This window comes from Narcine bancroftii, chromosome 9 (genome assembly GCF_036971445.1).
Source record: "Narcine bancroftii isolate sNarBan1 chromosome 9, sNarBan1.hap1, whole genome shotgun sequence".
NCBI lineage: Eukaryota > Metazoa > Chordata > Chondrichthyes > Torpediniformes > Narcinidae > Narcine > Narcine bancroftii.
This window is the reverse complement of record NC_091477.1, coordinates 11,432,892-11,451,219: the sequence shown is the minus strand read 5'-3', so window position 1 is coordinate 11,451,219 and position 18,328 is coordinate 11,432,892. Positions and strand designations below refer to the sequence as shown.

Genomic DNA, 18,328 nt, shown 5'->3' with positions numbered 1-18,328 from the left:
TGTTAATGGAGAAGGGTTCAGAGAGCTCATTGCTGTATCTGACCCGACCTTGTTGGTTTTCGTGCAGTTGGATAATCATGTTGAGGAACTTTGGGGGACATCCGATGCGCTCTAGTATTTGCCAAAGCCCTTTCCTGACCTCACCAAAAGGATATCTTTAATGAACTCTATAAACTCATGTACTGCAAAGTAAGCAAGACAATATGATAACCCAAAAATATTCAGATTCTGTGTACTCTTTGCATCCCTGCTATCTCACTTCTATAAATTACAAGACTGCTTGCCTGCAGAATCACATATCATCTCCATTGTCCATTATACAGATGCCATTATTTCTGCATTGGAAGCCCTGACTTTGCTATAATTAACAACTTCATGGGCATTAAAGAGAGAAATTCAGATTATGTGTCAGTCACAATGTAATTTCAGGATGCCATTTATGCATCAAGATTACTGCACTTAGCAGCAAGACTGTACCAAGCATACAGCAGATTAATTATAAAATGCCAATTATTCAATATTATGAAAGTTAAAGAATCTCACCACAATACCCGCATTCTTCACTGCCAGAGGAAGGCCAAGCAATCCTGTTCCTATGTTGCCTTTCAACAAGTGAATTAACGTCACCGGAGTCCTGAAAAAGTGAAAATAAAAAAACAAAATGATGAAATTTCCACATGAATTACCTTAGTTAATTCCACAAATTAGCCCCAACTGAATCCTCAACCATAAAGAAAAAAATCACCATTTCAAAGGAAATTTGCAGTTTGTAAACCTCTAAATTTATTCACAGAACAAATCAGAAAAGATTTCAAACAAATTCATGTTAGTTGCATCAAAATAAATCTTCAAAACATTCATTTATAGAGCTCTGACAGTGTTGTCAAAGCTCATTCTCATTCACCGCCCATTATTACAATTTCTAATTTCCTAACCAGTCATCTCCAAATCTAGTCCCCTGAACACCTCTTTAATTTTTTTTCCCAGTTCAATTATACAGATGAAAAGTAGTACTGTACTTCTATCCAAAGGTTAAAAGATAATACTGGAGATACAAACTGGAAGTTTTAATTTTTAAACTTTACACTTACGTTATGCCAGTTCTTTCATTTAGACGTTGGTAATTTCCTAAAGTAGGTGGTGATCCTGAAGTATCCGGTGAAGAGTAAAAGCTGTCATTGTCTGGGCTGTTTCCAGTTGAGCTGTAATCATTATAATCTTCACTTTTTAACCTTTTGATCGACATGTTAGCTTTTAGCAACTACTGAAAACAAAAAAAAAATCAAAGAATATTTGTCTATATTTTCTGGTAATAATTCAAAGCTCTTTGTTTCCAAACCGCGCAGTATTTCAGTATTAAATACATTTCCAGAAGACAAGGTGATGGCAGAGGAACTGAATAAATATCTTGGATCAGTCTTCACTGTGGAAGACATTAGCATACTGGACTTGTTGTGGCCCTGTCAGAAGAAGTGAGTGCAGTCAAGATCACAAGAGAGAAGGTACTTAGGAAGCTAAATGATTAGGGTAGATAATTCTCCCAGACCAGATGGAATGCACCCTCGGGTTCTGAAGGAGGTTGCTCTAGAGATTGTGGTGGCTTGGGTAATGATCTTCCAGGAATCAGTGGATTCTGGCGTGATTCCGGTGGACTGGATGATTACAAATGTCACCCTACTGTTTAAAAAGCAAATGAGGCAGCAGAAAGGAAATTATAGACCTATCAGTCTGAAGTTCATGGTTGGGAAGCTGCAAGAGTCGATTGTCAAGGATGAAATTACGGGCTGCCTGGAGGTGCATAAAATGATAGGCAGCATGGTTTCCTTAAAGGAAAATTATGCCTGACAAAACTATTGCAATTTTTTTTTTTAAAGAGATCTCAAGTAGGATAAACAAGGGAGATGCAGTAGATGCTAAGAATTGGGACTTTCTAAAGGCCTTTGACAAGGTGGCCCACATAAGGCTGCTAAAGAAGAGGAGAATTCATGGAATTATAGGAAGGATGGGTAGAGCATTGCTTGATCAGCAGGAAACAGAGACTTCGACTAAAGGAATCTTATACTAGTTGGCTACTGATTACCAGTGGTATTCTTCAGGGTTCAGTGTTGGGGCTGCTTCTTTTTATGTTGTATATATATCAGGTGTGGCCAAACTTGCTTCACGCAAGAGCCACATTTGATAAACCTCAGATGTTTGAGAGCCGCAAGACATGAAAAAATATTACATATATACCTTTTATTACAAAACTTTTAATTAAGAAATAAATGTATGTAGTTTTTAAAACTGCTTATTTGTAATAGTTTCAATAATTGAAAAGTACACATGCTGTGTAATAGTAGAATTTTATATACCAATTTTTGGGGTAAAATTAAGGGGGTTGACTATTACACACATACTACTTTTGAATGCGGTAAGTACCTACATCATTCAGGATCTCGGGAGTTTGGATGGGCAGGCATCAGGGGTCTAGGTGAGACTTCACCTAGTCAGGGTGTCGAGAGTTTCGTGAGCTGCACATATGTCAAAGAGCCTCATATTGGCTCGCAAGCTGCAGTTTTACCACCCCTGATACAAGTGATTTGGACTATGGAATAGATAGTCTGGTGGATAAATATGCAGATGATATCAAAATAGATGGTATAGGTGGTAGGGTGGGTGGTGCTAAGGGTACCAAAGGCTGCAGAGAGACTTGAATTGATTTGGAAAATGAGCAAAGAGGTGGCAGATTAAATACAATGTTGGAAAGTGTACGGTCATCCACTTTGGTAGAAGTCATAGACAGACAATTAATTAGATGGGGAGAGAATTCAAAATTCCGAGGTGCAAAAGAACTTGGGAATCCTTGTGTAGGATACCATAAAGGTTAACCTCCAGATTGAGATGATAAAGGTGAATGCAATGTTGGCATTCATTTCTAGAGGAACAGAATACAAGTGGGGGAATGTAATTTGGAGACTATACGAAGACAGATAAAAGTGTTAGTCTTGTGTGCTAGGAGAAAATTGAAAACACCCAGATGCAAAGGAACCTGGGAGATAAAGGACATGCATTTAAGGTGGGAGGGAGAGGAATGTTGGGGCAGTTTAAACAAGGTGGGTATGGCAAGTCTATTTTCAATACAGTGGAATGCATACAGAATCATCTAATATATATTTGTGCATGTACACATGTCTGTTTATCTGTCTTCTCTCCATGCAAATCAATATGGAGCACTCTAAAAATGACCAGTGCTCAGGCCTCCAGACAGGCAAGGGGCAGGCAACAGGAAACAGAACAGCAAACCTAGGCCCACTTCAGTGCTCAGGCCTCCAAACAAACAAGGAGCAGACAGGAAACTAAGGAACAACACCAAACCCACCTCAGTGCTGATGCCGCCAGGCATCCCTTGAGCAGACAACGAGAGTCTGCCGAGAAAGAAGAAAGGCTGAAGCGCAGCACCATTTACTACAGCCAACCTCCTAAATGCTGCAATCAATTACTCGGTTAACATTGAGTATTCTTCCATAATGCAGTTGTGATTGGCTCCATGTCAGAGGTATGCCGACATTGTGGAGCACGGAAGTGGAAGAAAACACCATCGATATGTTGTTCCAATAGAAACAACTGGCCAAGCCTCCACAGACATTGAAAATGCTGCTGCTGGCCCCACAGCAGAGCCCAAACATTTCCTAATTTGAACCGTGCATCTCTGTTACAAAGAATACAAATGATGTGTTTGAAAAAATATATGTATGCAGCATTACCATGAAGTTTTTTGTTTCAACCATGTAGTCAACAACTGAGTGTTTTATTTCCCAGGCAATGCCAGGTATCCTGCTAGTCTTTAATAAAATGTTCAACTTTCTAGAATGAAAATTTATGCAAGTAACAAGGAACTTAGTGCAAGATATCTAGGATCTCTAAACAGGATTCGGCAACTGCACGTCCTTAGTAAAAGCCATTGATACCTACAGTATATTATTGACTTACATGACAATGTAGCTAACAATATTCATAATTTTTCTAATGAGTGAAGGAATAAAATTTTTTAGAGGATAACAAGGTTTTGATCACAAGATTTAAGCATACCATTGAATGATTACTTACACTGGAATAGGCAAGAATCATTTTTACAAATAGTTCGTCTACATGATCGGAACTTTGCACTGTTCCAAGTATGAAGGATGAATCAAAGAATAAATGTCACTTTAAAAGTATATGGAGGATGAATATTATGTGGTGTTGTTTTGCCAAATAAATTAATGCATTTAACTTTCAAAAAGACCTGTTGCTAGAATGCAAGAAAAATTATATTCTTGCAGTTTCAAGTCCAATACCCAAACATTTCACATCCTTTGAAAAATGTCTAATCTTTTTATAATACAGGAAGAACATCTGTTAATTTGTGAACAATATACTTAATTATCGATGACCAGATAGTTTAGTTTCAACAATGTGGACACAAAGTGTTCATGTTTATTGTCGTCTAATTTAACAAGTACAACCCAACGAAACAGGGTTCTCCATCGTGTTCAGCTTTACACCAACAAAAAATCCGAATTTTGTTCAAAATAATTTTAGGGAATAATGGTTCACCTGGAAGGGCAGAGTGAAGTTTAGCTTAACATCTCATCTGACAGAAAATGCTACCGACAATGCACCACTCCTCAATATTACACTATACTAATAAATGTAGATTACATTTATAAAACCACAAGACATAGGAGTAGAAATAGACTATTCAGCCCATCAAATTTGCCCCTCCATTCAACCACGAGCTGATCAATTTATCCACTCAGTTCCACAGCCCAGCCTTTGATCTCTCCTTTAAATAAATCAAATGACCTGGCTTCCACAACTGCCTAGGGCCACACATTCTGCACGGTGGGGGGGGGGGGGGGGGGGGCGGCGGTGGGGGGAGGTGTTCAGTGCAAACAACCACAAGATGAGTAATTATGCTAACTGATCCAAGATTTTCCCCACATTGCTGTGTACGAAGGCACATTACTGATAATGACTCCAGGGTCATCATCAAAATATGACACTTGGTCAGAAGAAAGCAAATATTAAGACCAGGCAAGGGAGGACAGAGAGCAGAGATGTCAGGGGACAGTCTCCAGGGAACAGAGGTGGTGGTGGGAACATCCCCAGTGGATGTGGATGCAGCAGAACAGAGGGACCGAGCTCAAGCAGGAAGGAGACGGGGCGAGACTTGAAAGGGGGAATCCGAGCTTCAGCCAGAGAGGGCTACAGATTAAAACGGTGCCGAGACGAGCCGGAGGCGGGGAGTGGGAGGGGGAAACAGAGACGCCTCGCCGGCTGCTCTTCTCACCTCTCCGCTCCGCTCATCTCAAGACGCCGGGGCCGCGCTGCCCCACCTCGCCAGCACCATCTCCAGCGACGAACCCGCCTCCACCTTGAGCCGCCGGGCCGGGCGGTCACGTGCCCCCCGCGCATTGTCACGTGGCGGTCAGCTGACCGGCGGAGAGTCGCTCTCGGCTGAAAGGCATTTAGAGTGCGGGCCCCCACGCGCGCATTGTGACGTGGCGGTCAGCTGACCGCACCGATCTTCAGCGACGAACCCGCTCCACCTTGACGGGCCGGGCGGTCACGTGCCCCCGCGCATTGTCACGTGGCGGTCAGCTGACCGGCGGAGAGGAGCCCTCGCTCTCGGCTGAAAGGCGTTTCGAGTGCATGCAATGGCTGCAGTCGTCCTGGCTGGTTCGTTTGCTGCTGTGAGTCGTGGCGTGAACTGCCCCAAGCCTCTGGCCCTCTCTCAGCTCCCGAGTCACAGCCATGGTTGGTGGCACCTGGGGTCGTTCATTCCCCCTTTCCCCGGTCTCAGTCAGGACTCCAGACGGTGGCCCAAAGGCCCAGTGCAGCCTGGACTGTGCCATCACCCAGCGCTGAAACACCCAGCAGGTTTCCCGCAGAGTCCATGGCCTTCCCAGCAGTTCTGGGTGTCTGACCCGGGTGTGCAGGAGGTGAACTATGACAAGGGCACTTCTCTGCCCATTCTTCATCACCTCCCCCACTCCTCCCCCCAGCCCCTCACTTTGGGACATTGTTCATCGTGGGTGATGTTCCGGCTCGACAGGAAGGGTCTAACTGGGAGGGTGCCTCTCACTGCCAGCCAGGCAAGTCCTGGTGCTTTGTTTGTGAGCACTGGCGCTCTGCCAGATGACCTGGGCCATCTGCTCTTGGAACCACTCCACGGTGTTCACGGAGTCCTCCTCTCTCAGGGTCTTGCAGGATGTTCTGCGCCGACCACCACCTGACGGTTTATGTTGGAAAAAACGTTTCCACGAAGGCTAGGTGATGCGGAAATGTCCATCTGAATGGGATACTGTGCGGCAACAGGGGCAGGCCTTTTATTCCCACACCTGGGACAGGTAGCACTTCAGCATATTAGCGGCGCTTGGTGCCTTCTTACTTTGGTTCAACGCACATCCTGATGGAGCCACACATGAAGGTGATCATCAGGATGAGCACCATGTTGGGTGTGCGCTTGCCCCCATTGTTTGATGACTTGTATATGGTGATTTTATGGACCCTTGCCAACATGGATCCCCATATGAGCCACAAATCTGCTCTGGTGACAGCCAGGGTGGAGATGCGGCACGAGAGTCCCACCTGTACCAAGTACAGCTGTACAGAAAGCTCCTCGTACCTGATGACCAGGTTCTTTCCTGTTATTGTGAGGGAGCATCACACCCATGGACCCAATTTCTGGAAGATCTTTGCGATCCACTCCAGCCAATTCATGGTATACGCCTCAGCCCCTCCAATCCAGATTCCCCAGCACCTTCAGGCTGTCATATTTGCCTGAAAGGGGGATGGTGGAGTGGTTAGACTAGATACAGAAGAGCATTGCCTTGCTCTTCTGGGTGACACTAGTGCTCAAGACAAACTTGAAATAGCCATAGATGCTGAGGACCAATCATGTCTGAACAAAGACAATGATGTCCATGTACAGCGAGGTCTTGACTTGTGTGCCTTCACTACCTGGCAGCATCACTCATGCCCTTGTCCTTCCTGATTGATTCAGCAAAGGTCTCTATGCACCACACAAATAAGACTGGAGAGAGAAGGCAACCCTGCCCTGCTTGTTGGGGTAGCTATCTGTTTCCCACCCATTGATTTGTATATACTACGAATGTCTGTGGAGAGACCACTCTTCGAGTATTGTGTTCAATTCTGATCATCTCATTATAGGAAGAATGTGGAAGCTATGGAGAGGATGCAGAGATTTACCAGGATGTGGCCTAGTGTGGGAAACAAGCCTTATGAGGCAAGATTACCAGAGCTGGGACTTTTCCCTTTGGAGCAGAGAAGATTGAGAGGAGACTTGACAAGATTATGAGAGGCATAGATAGGTGTTTTCTAGGGCAGAATTAGCAAACACCAGAGGACACATGTACAAAGTTAAGGGAGGGAAGTTTAGTGGAGACATCAGGGATAAGGTTTTTTTTACAGAGTTGTAGGTACCTGGATTGCCTTGCCAGTGGAGGCTGAAACATTGGGGGCATTTAAGAGACTCTTAGACAGACACATGGATGAAATAAAATTAGAGGGTTATAGGGTAGGGAAGGTTTAGTAGTTTTTTTTTATTTAGGAAGGGATACATCTGTCGACACAACATTGAGGGCCAAAGGGTCTGTTCTGTATTATTCTATGTTCTATAAGTTTAATCCAATTTCAGATCACCTCCCTAAAACTCATTTTGGAGAACACATCCATCAATTTTGTGTACTAAATCTGGACACAAGGCTTCTGGCCTAAGCTGACCAGATAGGTATCCACTCGTATCCTTCATGTCAGTGATGGCATCCTTTAAATGGTACAGCACAAGAACAGGCTCTTCACCCCACAATGTATGCGCCAAACAAGGTGCACAAGTTAAGCTAAAGCTCTGCTGCTTGAAAATTCATCTATTCCCTGCATATTCACGTGTCCTTCGAAAAGCCTCTTTAATTCTACAATTGTAGAATTCCACTGTTACATCTGGTGAAGGTTCCAGGTACCTCCACTCTGTGTAAATAATAATTGCCCTGTGGTTCTTTAAATTTCCATCTCGGTGTCTCACCACCTTTATCTTAAACAAATGTATTGCTGGGGGTGGTAGTGGAGTCTGATGCAATTAAGACATTTAAAAAAAAATTAAAGGGTTATGATTGTGAGGTTGGGAAGGATTGTGGGGAGAAGGTTAACAGAGGACCGCACAATATTCCAGAGTAATGTTCTCTGTAAATGTCCTCTTGTATGTGATATTTTTACTCTGGGGTAAAGATTGTGACTGTCCATCCAGTCAATGTTTCTTTTAAATTTATAAATTATTATTCGATAATCTCTATGCCTCTAACGCAGATGTCTGTAAGGAGTTTGAACGTTCTTCCCATGACACAAGTGAGTTTTCTCCAGGTGCCCTGGTTTCTTTCCACCCTTCAAAACAAATGGGGTGGGTAGGTTAATTGGGTGTAACTGGGGTGGCAGAGTTTTCATGGGCCAGAAGAGCCTTCTACTGTTCTGCATCATTCAAATTTTTAAAAATTAAGATTTATACATTTTTTTGTTGTCTCTTGAGAAACCCAGAACTAGAATGGATCATGAAGTGACAATTCTGTCTTGGACTAATTGAAAAGCAGAACAGAGTCAAATTACAGAGTGGTTTGTTGTGTTCTGATACTCCCACAGGAGGATAAATTCCCAGTTTGACACTGGAGTTTGCAATGTGGAACTTGAAAGACTTTCACTTCTCTTTGTTCTTGTGTGAGAATTGGTATCATTGTCAAATTTTGACTTCTTAAGATTTTTTTTTAAGATCCCATTCAAAAACATTTTTAAATTTGATCTGTAATATTTTGGATTTTTCAATCATTAATTTTTATCAAAATTTAAAGATAACAAGTGGATGAATGCTAATTCCCTTGCTTATGTTGCCTCTGTTCACAGTCTGAGCAGAGACTTTGAGCTAAAATGACAGATTACCAGTGTATTTCATGTACACTGGTAATATTTTAACTAGTTTCACATCAGCTCAGCCGTGCTCACACCAATTTGAATCAAATAGAAAAAAAAGTTTTGATTCAAAACAGGATCATCTTTGTCAAAAGGCAAACAAAGAATTGCTGGAGGAATTCAGCAGGCCATTCATGGGTAGAAATAGTCAACATTTTGTGTCTGAACCTTTTTTCAAGACAAAAGGTGGGGATATTACAAATATAAAAAGGAAAGAAGGTGGGGAAGGGTTCCAGCGATGATAGAGGACAGATGCTAGAGATGGAGAGGTAGTAGAGGGAGAGACCACTGCAAAGTGGGAGGTGAAAATTAGGGAAAAATTAAATGCAAGAGTGGGTCAGGAGGAGATGGAAACAGTAGAACCCGATGTGGTGGAGGTTACTTAAAATCTGAAATATCAATGTTCATGACATTAGGTTTAAGGCATTCCAGGAAAAATATGATGTGTTGTTCCTCAAGTCTACTTTGAGCCTCGATGAGGCCAAGAACAGACATGTTGGTGGAGTTAAAATCTTAGCTGAAGGAAGCTTGAATTTAGACCCACAGAGAGCACATAGGTGTTCAGCGAGGTGGTTTCCCATGGAACCATAGAACAATGCAGCTCAGAAACATGTCCCTTTAACCCTTCTAGTCTGTGCCAAACCATTTTTTTTGCCTGATCCCATTGAACTGCACCCAGTCCATAGCCCTCCATACCTCTCCCATCCATGTAGTGTCCAAATTCTTCTTTGCATGTTAAAATTGAGCCTGCATTCACAACTTCAGCTGGCAGCTCATTCAACAGTCCCACCACTCTCTGTGTGAAGAAGTACCTCCTCATGTTCCCCCTAAACCTTTCTCCTTTCACCTTTAACCCATGTCCTCTGGTTTGCATCTCACCTCCCCTCAGTGGAAAAAAGCCTGTCGACATTTACTCTGTGCATCTCCTTTATAATATAATTACCTCTATCAAATCTCCCCTCATTCTTCTTCAAGGACAAGGGTAAGGTATAATCCAGCTTTGTAATAGATGGCTGTGAATTGTTTGACCCCTGAGATATTGAAGTTAACGAAGGAGATAAGCATTCCATTCAGAACTATTCACTCATTCCACCACTGATAAACATTGTCAGCAGGTTTTACCAGCTGCAGGATGCACCGCAGCCACTTACCAACTGCTGGTGCAGCACCTTCCAAACGCACAATCTCTATCAGCTCAAAGTCCAAAAGGAGCAAAAATGTGGAAAAAAACCACCTCCCCTGCAAGTTGCTCATGAAGCCACACACCATCCTGACTTGGAAATATATCGTCGTTCCCTCGTCGTGGCTGGAACAAAATCCAGGAAATCACTTCCGAGCAGCATTGTGGGAACAGCCACACTTAAGGGTGACGGTATTTCAAGAAGGCAGCTCACCACCATCTTCTCAAGGGCATAAAGGATGGGCAATTAAATGCTAACATAACCTGCAAAGCCCTTATCCCTTGAATAAATAAAACAAAGCAATTCCTTGCAATTAAGAGTATTGCATCTAGTGAGCATGCACCTTTAAAAGTTGGTTGCAAATCTTGCACATTTTGAACTGGATCATAGGATGTGTCATGCTGAAGCTATGTCTGCATAAAATTATGCTAACAACTGCAGATATTGTAATCTGGAGCAAAACCTAAACCAGTGGAGGAAATCAGAGGTTCAGAAATAGTCTGCATCAAGTCAAGTGTGTCACGATACGGGATCTCGGCCCAAACCGTCTTGTCTTCACAGATGTTGCTCGACACGCTGAATTCTCCGAGCAGTTGAATTTTGTTTTGCTCCTGATACCAACATTTGTGGTTGCCTGTGTCTCCCACCCTAGGATTACATTGTGAAACTTGGCCAGCTTTTCTGTGCACTTTCGAAGTGAAGCTGTCACACCATTTGCAACTAGCACAATCAAAAAGATCACACCATTTTAATGCCAAAATAAGGGGCACTTTGGGAATGTTAGCTGAGAGTTCCTGTTAATGTCAATAAAGTAGAAACTTGAGAAAGGTTTCATTCCGAGGTTCACAGAATAGCTTTCAAAACACAAACGATGGAGGAGCTCAGCCTGTCTCGTGACATCTACAGGAGGTAAAGATATCAACGTTTTGGACCTGAGCCCTTCCTCGAGGTGGAAGCCGTTTGTCTTGAGGAAGGACGCAAACCTAAAACATTGGTTATATCTTCATTGGAGCTAGAGATATGATGTTGATTATATCTTTATTTCCTATGGCTGCTGCAAGACCAGCTGAGTTCCTCCAGCGAAAACAGAAATTCAGGAAGAACTCAGCCAGTCTTTTCAGTGTCCAAAAAAGCAAAAATATATTGGTGACATTTTGGGCCTGAGCCCTTCTTCAAGAAATAAGAAGAATGAGCCAGAAGCAGGAAATCTCAGAATTCAGATAATGCTTGCTCGGGAGGAATCCAGACCAACAAAAGGTGTTGATTGGATATGATAAGGGACGACATAAGAATTTATCATGTTTGTGCGAAAGAGACAGGGAAGGCGGAGAGAAAACAGAGCTGGAGGAAGGCGATGAGGGAAGAAGTGGGGGAGGGGGTTTTAACGAAAGCCAGAGAGGTCAATATTAATGTCAACTCTTTGGAGGGTGTGTGGCTCCAGGAAAGATCCTCTGAAATAATGACTCTCAAGAACTTAAATTTGCTCACCCGCTTTCCCCAGTGATCACTGGATCATACACTAATCAGCTCCTTGGTTTTGGCGCGTTAAATATGAGGTTATTGTTGGTGCTCCATTCAGCCAAGATTTCAGTTCCCTCCTGTATGCTGACTCATCGGCTCTTCAGCGAATTTATAGACAATATTGTCATCGTACTGAGCCACACAGTCATAATAGTATTTGACAGGACAATTTCAACTTGTGCATGGTAACATAATTAACAGAGAGACCTTCACTGGCTAAGCTTGGGTTCGTCATGTGCAGTTTGTGGATCCTTGCTCCATATCTGTGTCACAACCTTTGCAACTCTAGCACACCAATTTTAGACAGTGCCATTGGTGGATTGTCTCTGCCTTTACCTTCTCTGATTACAAGGCCATTTGCATCCACCTTGAAATCAAGATGTAATACTTCCCGTGACAAAACATACATTTGTTTCACTTCAGCTATACATTGCCTTCATGTCTTCCCCTGAATGCATCCTCCAAAATCAGAAGTTTTTCCTTTCTTCAGTGCTCATGGCAATCAGCAGGTCAACTTGGTTATAGAAACAATGATCCATTTCTTGAAAGCTCTTTAAATTTAAATATACTGTGCAGTTACAGGCCCTTTAAGCCCATGAGCCTAATTATACCCAGTTGACCTAAACCTCCTGGTACGTTTTGAACAATGGGAGGAAGCCAGAGCACCTGGGGAAAATCCATGCAGACACGGGTAGAACATACAAATTCCTTACAGATATCAATGGATTTGAACACCGGTCACTGGTGCTGTAACAGCATTGCCCTAACTGCTGAACTAACCTTGCCACCCTCTATGCTAACCATTTCTATTAAAATCTAGTAAATCTTGAACAAAGACTTGGTCTCCATTGTGTAACCTTGTATATCAGCCAAGCACTTCTGCCTGTTGATCATTAAGTACTGTTGGCTATCTCTGTAGACAAGCATGGAACAAATCCAGTTATGTTTACATTTAATCATATCAGGTTTTGTGAAGTGGACATCTGTCCTGGGTAAACTTATACTTCTCACTTGGTTCGTTTTAGGTTTGAGCTACCGAAAGAAAACAGACACACACACGGAGAGCACTTCAGTTTATACAAATCTTTATTACTAAATCTAAAACTGAATTCAAATTACAATGTGCAAGCCCTTCCCAATTATACTTATCAATGCCTGGACTGTCCCATCTGCCGAAGCGAGGCAACGACTGCACACTTGTAGGTTGTCTGGGCGCCGGTAGCAGCTTCTCCACCTCCCCTGACCGGGATGTTGGTTGGAGTCTAGAAGTTCTTCTTGCTGACAGACGTTGCCACCTCTCAGAGAGTCTCAAACTTCAGCAGTGGGACCGTGGCTTATATTACCCAAAAATTGTTTACTCATAGCTTATCTCTTTGAATAAATGATTTAATTATCTTCAAGGTCTCCTGACAGTCTATGACCAACAAAATAAAACTGCATCTCTGGGCCTCATGGTGTAAATTAGATAATGTCTTCCGATTCAACTGCATCCCTCTTGCATAAGCTGGTCTAAATCCTCCATTACAACATCAGATGTTGACAGCTGGATTTGGAGTGACTATACAATTTCCACATGAAATCTTGTCTAACTTGGCATGGATATCTCGATTGTTCAAGGTAGTAGAAATTGAAAACAATGAGGAAAGTTTTGGTAAAAATGCAAGATTTAAATGAATGATGCTTCACAGCAAAATAGGAAATGAATAGTTAGAGGTTTCTTATGCTAATTGAGAATCTGGACATCTAAAGTTTCAAGGATTTAAAGGAAGAATTGATAACCTTCTTTGGGACATTGCATGCCCTTTAGAAATGTCTCATTTGCCTCAAAGTGCCCTCAAGTTTGTTTTGCCATTCTTGGCCAATTGCTTGAAGTGTGGCTGCCACCAGAAATATTCCAGCTTTCCTCTCTTTCAAATAATGCATCTTCTGTTGAAGTCCTAATTCTGCTGTTATCATAGTTTTCATTCTTCTAGCAATTCACTCAATTCCATTTAACATTGGCTAATTCCCATTATGTATGTCTTTTGTAAATTATTCTCAGTTTCCAAGTATGTGTACATTTTTCCATCCACGTTGCTTATAAAAAAAAGATATGGCCACAACATAGCTTCATAGGACTATTCTTGAAACAGCCCGTTATTATATCTACTCTTTATCCCTCATCACTTGGTCAAGGTTTGGATTAGATACACAAGGTTGTTTGTTAATTGGGTGTAATCCGGTAGCATGGGCTTATGGGCTGGAAGGGCCTGTTACAGTACTGTATGTCTAAATTTAAAAATTACTTTTAATCCTGTATGTTTCAACTTCAGGTACCAAGTTCGTTTGAGGATCTTTTCCAATGTCTTCTGGAATTCTTATGACTTAACCCAGGCCACCAACCCACCTCCTCTGACCTTGGTCAGTACATTCTACACCTTGACGAGTACCTGAATGGAATGGATTTGTGCTGATATTAATCTTTAAAGTCAAAATTTTAAATATATATTTCTTAGTAAAGTTAAGTTATAGAATATATATATATATAATTTTTAATAGGGGAATTGTGGGCTGGATTCAGGGTCACACAGAGACACTCAGAGAGAGGCCATTTTCGGATTCGAAGCGTCTGGGAAAATAGAGCCATAAAAAGCTGAAATGGCTTCTTAATTTAAACTGAAGAACAATGGGTGTTGGCTTAAAAGCATTTGTGTGTACACACAGCAATCTGCTAGCATCTGTTCAAACTAACAGGACTTCTAATTCAATGATTAACAGATTATCCAGAAAAGGCCATCTGCCATGATTCATGCTTTTGGAGAAATGAAGCAGAAACAGAAATGATGTCACATGTCATGTAATGAGATTTTTTTTGAGAAAAACATATTGCTCAAATGAGAGGTTTTTCGAAACCAGAAGACGCCTAGCCATTCTGGTGAGGATTGAAGGGGCTTGACCATCCTGTAAGTCACACAGGATTGAAATGCAGTAACAAAATGCTGCTTATTTTCTCCTTGTGAAAAGGAGGAACACTGGAAAAGTAGTTTTGAAGAATTCTACTGGGTCCATTTTTGATGGTCTTTTCATGTAGTCCTTTGTCTGGGTTTTTGAAATCATTGTGGAAAAAAATAACTTCACTGTCTCTTTGGAAAAGAGGACAGATTTTTCATGTGGAACACAGATTCCAAAATCTCCATGTAAGAGAGAAAATCACTTGTATGTCGAAACATTGCTCTGAACACAACTCTACAAGAAATTTGTGAGTTTTAAAGAGGTCTGTTAATTGGATGTTTCAAAATACTTCATTATTGCTTTTGAGCAATTTTGTAATAAAGATTTGTATAAACTGATGCCTCATACTTTCTCTATAATTGCATTTGAACAGCAGTAAAGACTAAGTTTTAACACAAAAGCTTCCTGAGACTGAATTTTAAAATTATTTCTTCAGAATCAAGCTTAAACTTTAATGGTTTGGGTTTTAACACACACACACACTTGCATAGTTGGGGTTGTTTAGAATTAAGTAAGAAGATTTTATTTTATTAATAATAAAAATTATTTGATTTTGAAATATTTTGTCTGTGGTATACTCCCATTGAGTTCTTAACACTGAACCTCCCATCATAATTAGCCTTGACGACTGTCACCTGAAGTCAATACAGACATTCATCACCTTGAACAGAAATCTCACAAAAAAGCACAAAACAATCACATGGTATTTCTTTAAATATCCAATCTCTAAACATGTAAAACTTTGAATCACTCTATAATCACAGCATCAGATTATATGCATTGATAACACTGAACAACAATTTTTTTCCCCCAAAAGGTTTTCTTCCTGAAAATAAATTGGGGATTATGATAGCCGATGTCAAGCTGATACAAAGATAATTTCAGATTTGCCGTATCACATAGGAAGTTGGAGAAACATTAAATTCTTTTATTGAATTTAGCATAATGATGCTGACACATTGCGTGAGTTAGACTGACCTAAAAATGTTTTGCTGCAGATTTTCATTTGTATTCAGCATCTGATGCCTTTCATGCTAGTGTCCAACAATAATCGGCCAGCATTGATGAATTACATCACCCTGATACCATTTTTCCATGGTCACAATGCCCTGGTGAATTATTTCACCATGTTCAAAACTGAACAGCAGGGAAGACGTCCAAGTGCGAATTCAGAATAATGAATTTTCAATGACACGTTGCCTTCATGGTTTTGTAAAGATAAAAGGTAAAGTCTGCTTGAACTGGACTTAAATATGACAGGAAATCACAAAAAAAATTATAGCTAAAACAGCATGTGATAGGAAAACTTTAAAGTGATTTTTGTGATCAGTAGCCGAAAATCCATAAAATACACCTAAAAGTGTCAAGAAGCAAAATCTTCATTGTCCAGTGTAATGATATGCTTTGATTTTGACATGCAGTTTTTCATACATACATTATTATCAGAAGGGGCCTGTCAATCTCCCACTAGAGCTACAGAGGGAGGATAAGAACCGTTTAATTTGAACATTTCAGTAAGTTTTCATTCAATGTTAGGGAAAAGAATACTGACAGATTTGAAAAGCAGGATGGAATGTACAAAATAAGCTTTTGCTCACTTACGGAGTAAGCTTGAAGCACAAGGAAATAAAAAACTATTTTCATGTACATCTGGCTACATCTTAAGTAACACCCATTCACAATAAGCATAAAACAAGCCAATAAACCAGACTTGGGAATTTTTACTATTTACTTGCTCTACCAGATGAGAACTGTTAAGTATTCAATAAATTTTAAGTATTCAGTTGAAAAGAATAAAATGTGTTTGGAAACTTGTACTTTTGATTAAGAAGCCACTTGTTAAAAAATACCTTGCCTAGAATAACAGATAAAGAATCTATTTCCATGTAAGCTTGATCCAGGACAACTCTAAATCTTAAAGTACAAAAAAAAGTGATGCAAAATTTCAAGTGTAAAAGAATAATGTAAATTTTCTTTGCATCCTGAACCCACTTAAAGTTTCGAATTAAAAAGAAAATCAGGCCCGGAAGCTGTGGGAATCTTGCCAGGGATCTGAAAAGTAAAACTAAAACTGGCAGAGTGATCCTTGAAGATTGGAAAAATCATGAGGCAAGGGCAATTCAGAAGGAGATGACAGCATTCCCTTGGCTCGTGTACATTACTGAGTGCAGACGTGGTAGAATGATCCAAGTTTAAATCCAATTAGTGAATTTAAAGAAAATTAAAATGATATTTTTTTTCATTTAAACTCATTTCAGTAATGATAACTATTTCATAAGGCCTACATGTGACTGCATTCCCACTAATGTAGTTCAGCAACTAACATGGTTGACAATTCCCATCAACCCAGTTAATTTGTGATCAAAAAGAATGAGCAGTAAGTGCTAGACTGTTGGCAATATTTCAATCTTAAAAAAAATAAATGTTAAAAAAAATCAAATGAATGTCTCTTGTTTTCTTTCGGTAGCTCAAACACTGTGACCAATCTAAAACGAACAAAATGAGGGGTTGTTCAGAATTTTGTTTGTTTTAGATTTTGTTCGTTGGTCACAGTGTTTGAGCTACCGAAAGAAAACAGACACACACGCCGAGAGCACATCAATTTATACAAATCTTTATTACAAAATCTTAAGCTGATTTGAAACTACAATATACAAGCCCTTCCCAATTATACTTACCAGCTCCTGGGCTGGTCCCAACTGCCGAAGCGAGACAATGACCACACACGTAGTAGGTTGCCGGGGCGCCGGTAGCAGCTTCTCCACCTCCCCCGACTGGGAAGTTGGTTGGAGTCTAGAAGTTCTTCTTCTTGCCGAGAGACGTTTCCACCCCTCAGAGAGTCTGAAACTTCAGCAGTGCGACCATGGCTTATATTACCCAAAAATTGCTTACCCAAGCACCTATTCGATCTAAAAAAGATAACCAAGCACACCTAGCCTTTTATCAAATACCACAACTTTCTAGCTTAACACTTTGAATACAATGGTTTATTTATCTTTAAGGTCTCATCTGACAGTCTGCGACCAACAAACCCATCAAGCAGGAAGATTAATCAGATAACTGCATCTTTGGGCCCCATGGTGGAAATTAGATTATGCATCTCTGGGCCTCAAAGATCAGCAACTGGCTAACAAACAAGAAGATTAATCAGATAACTGCATCTCTGAGCCCCATGGTGGAAATTAGATCATGTCTGTTGATTCATGATTAATACATTATTCTCAAAGTAGGTTACTGATACTCAGCCTTGCATAAGCAAAAGCATGGTCTAAATCCTCCATTACACCCACCAACAACATTTAACATTCCACAACACCTCTCTTCCTTTTGGACTGATGGCTAATACCGTGTCACAGCTGACCTGAGGACTTCTGGAACAAATGTCGACTGCATTGAACTGCTTCTCATCGTTGAACCAAATTAGCAAGAGTCACCTGTAATTGCTGACAACAAGAAATTCAGCAGCTGAGGTGCGAAGCTGTGAAATCAGACTTTTAAGTATCTGTTTTTTAACCCTTTATTTTTAATTTTAAAACTTTAATTTTTAGTTTGATATTTTGGTGAGCCATTATGGCTGCTAATGTTAAAAAAAAACTAAGTCTTAGTTACAAAAGAAAATACAATTTCGAAGTGCAGAA

At 40.8% G+C, this 18,328-nt stretch overlaps 1 protein-coding gene and 1 long non-coding RNA gene across 5 annotated transcripts in view; one reads left to right on the top strand and one right to left on the bottom strand.

Moving 5' to 3' along the window:
* slc36a1 (solute carrier family 36 member 1) overlaps positions 1-5,504 on the bottom strand; it is a 63,361-nt gene extending 57,857 nt beyond the window's left edge. For 2 of the 4 annotated variants that reach the window (XM_069898150.1, XM_069898153.1), the window contains exons 1-3: positions 5,312-5,501; positions 1,092-1,264; positions 544-634 (exon numbers count right to left, since the gene is read on the bottom strand). In XM_069898150.1, the coding sequence (XP_069754251.1) occupies positions 544-634; positions 1,092-1,246 (246 nt within the window). In that variant the 5' untranslated portion in view covers positions 1,247-1,264; positions 5,312-5,501. Of the gene's footprint in view, positions 1-543; positions 635-1,091; positions 1,265-5,311 lie in introns of all 4 variants that reach the window. The other 2 variants (XM_069898152.1, XM_069898151.1) reach the window with 2 other exon arrangements.
* LOC138743200 (uncharacterized) lies at positions 5,499-15,028 on the top strand. Its single transcript, XR_011344721.1, has 3 exons — positions 5,499-5,714; positions 14,012-14,099; positions 14,457-15,028. It is a non-coding gene; the product is annotated as an uncharacterized lncRNA (long non-coding RNA).
* Positions 15,029-18,328: the final 3,300 nt, after the last annotated feature.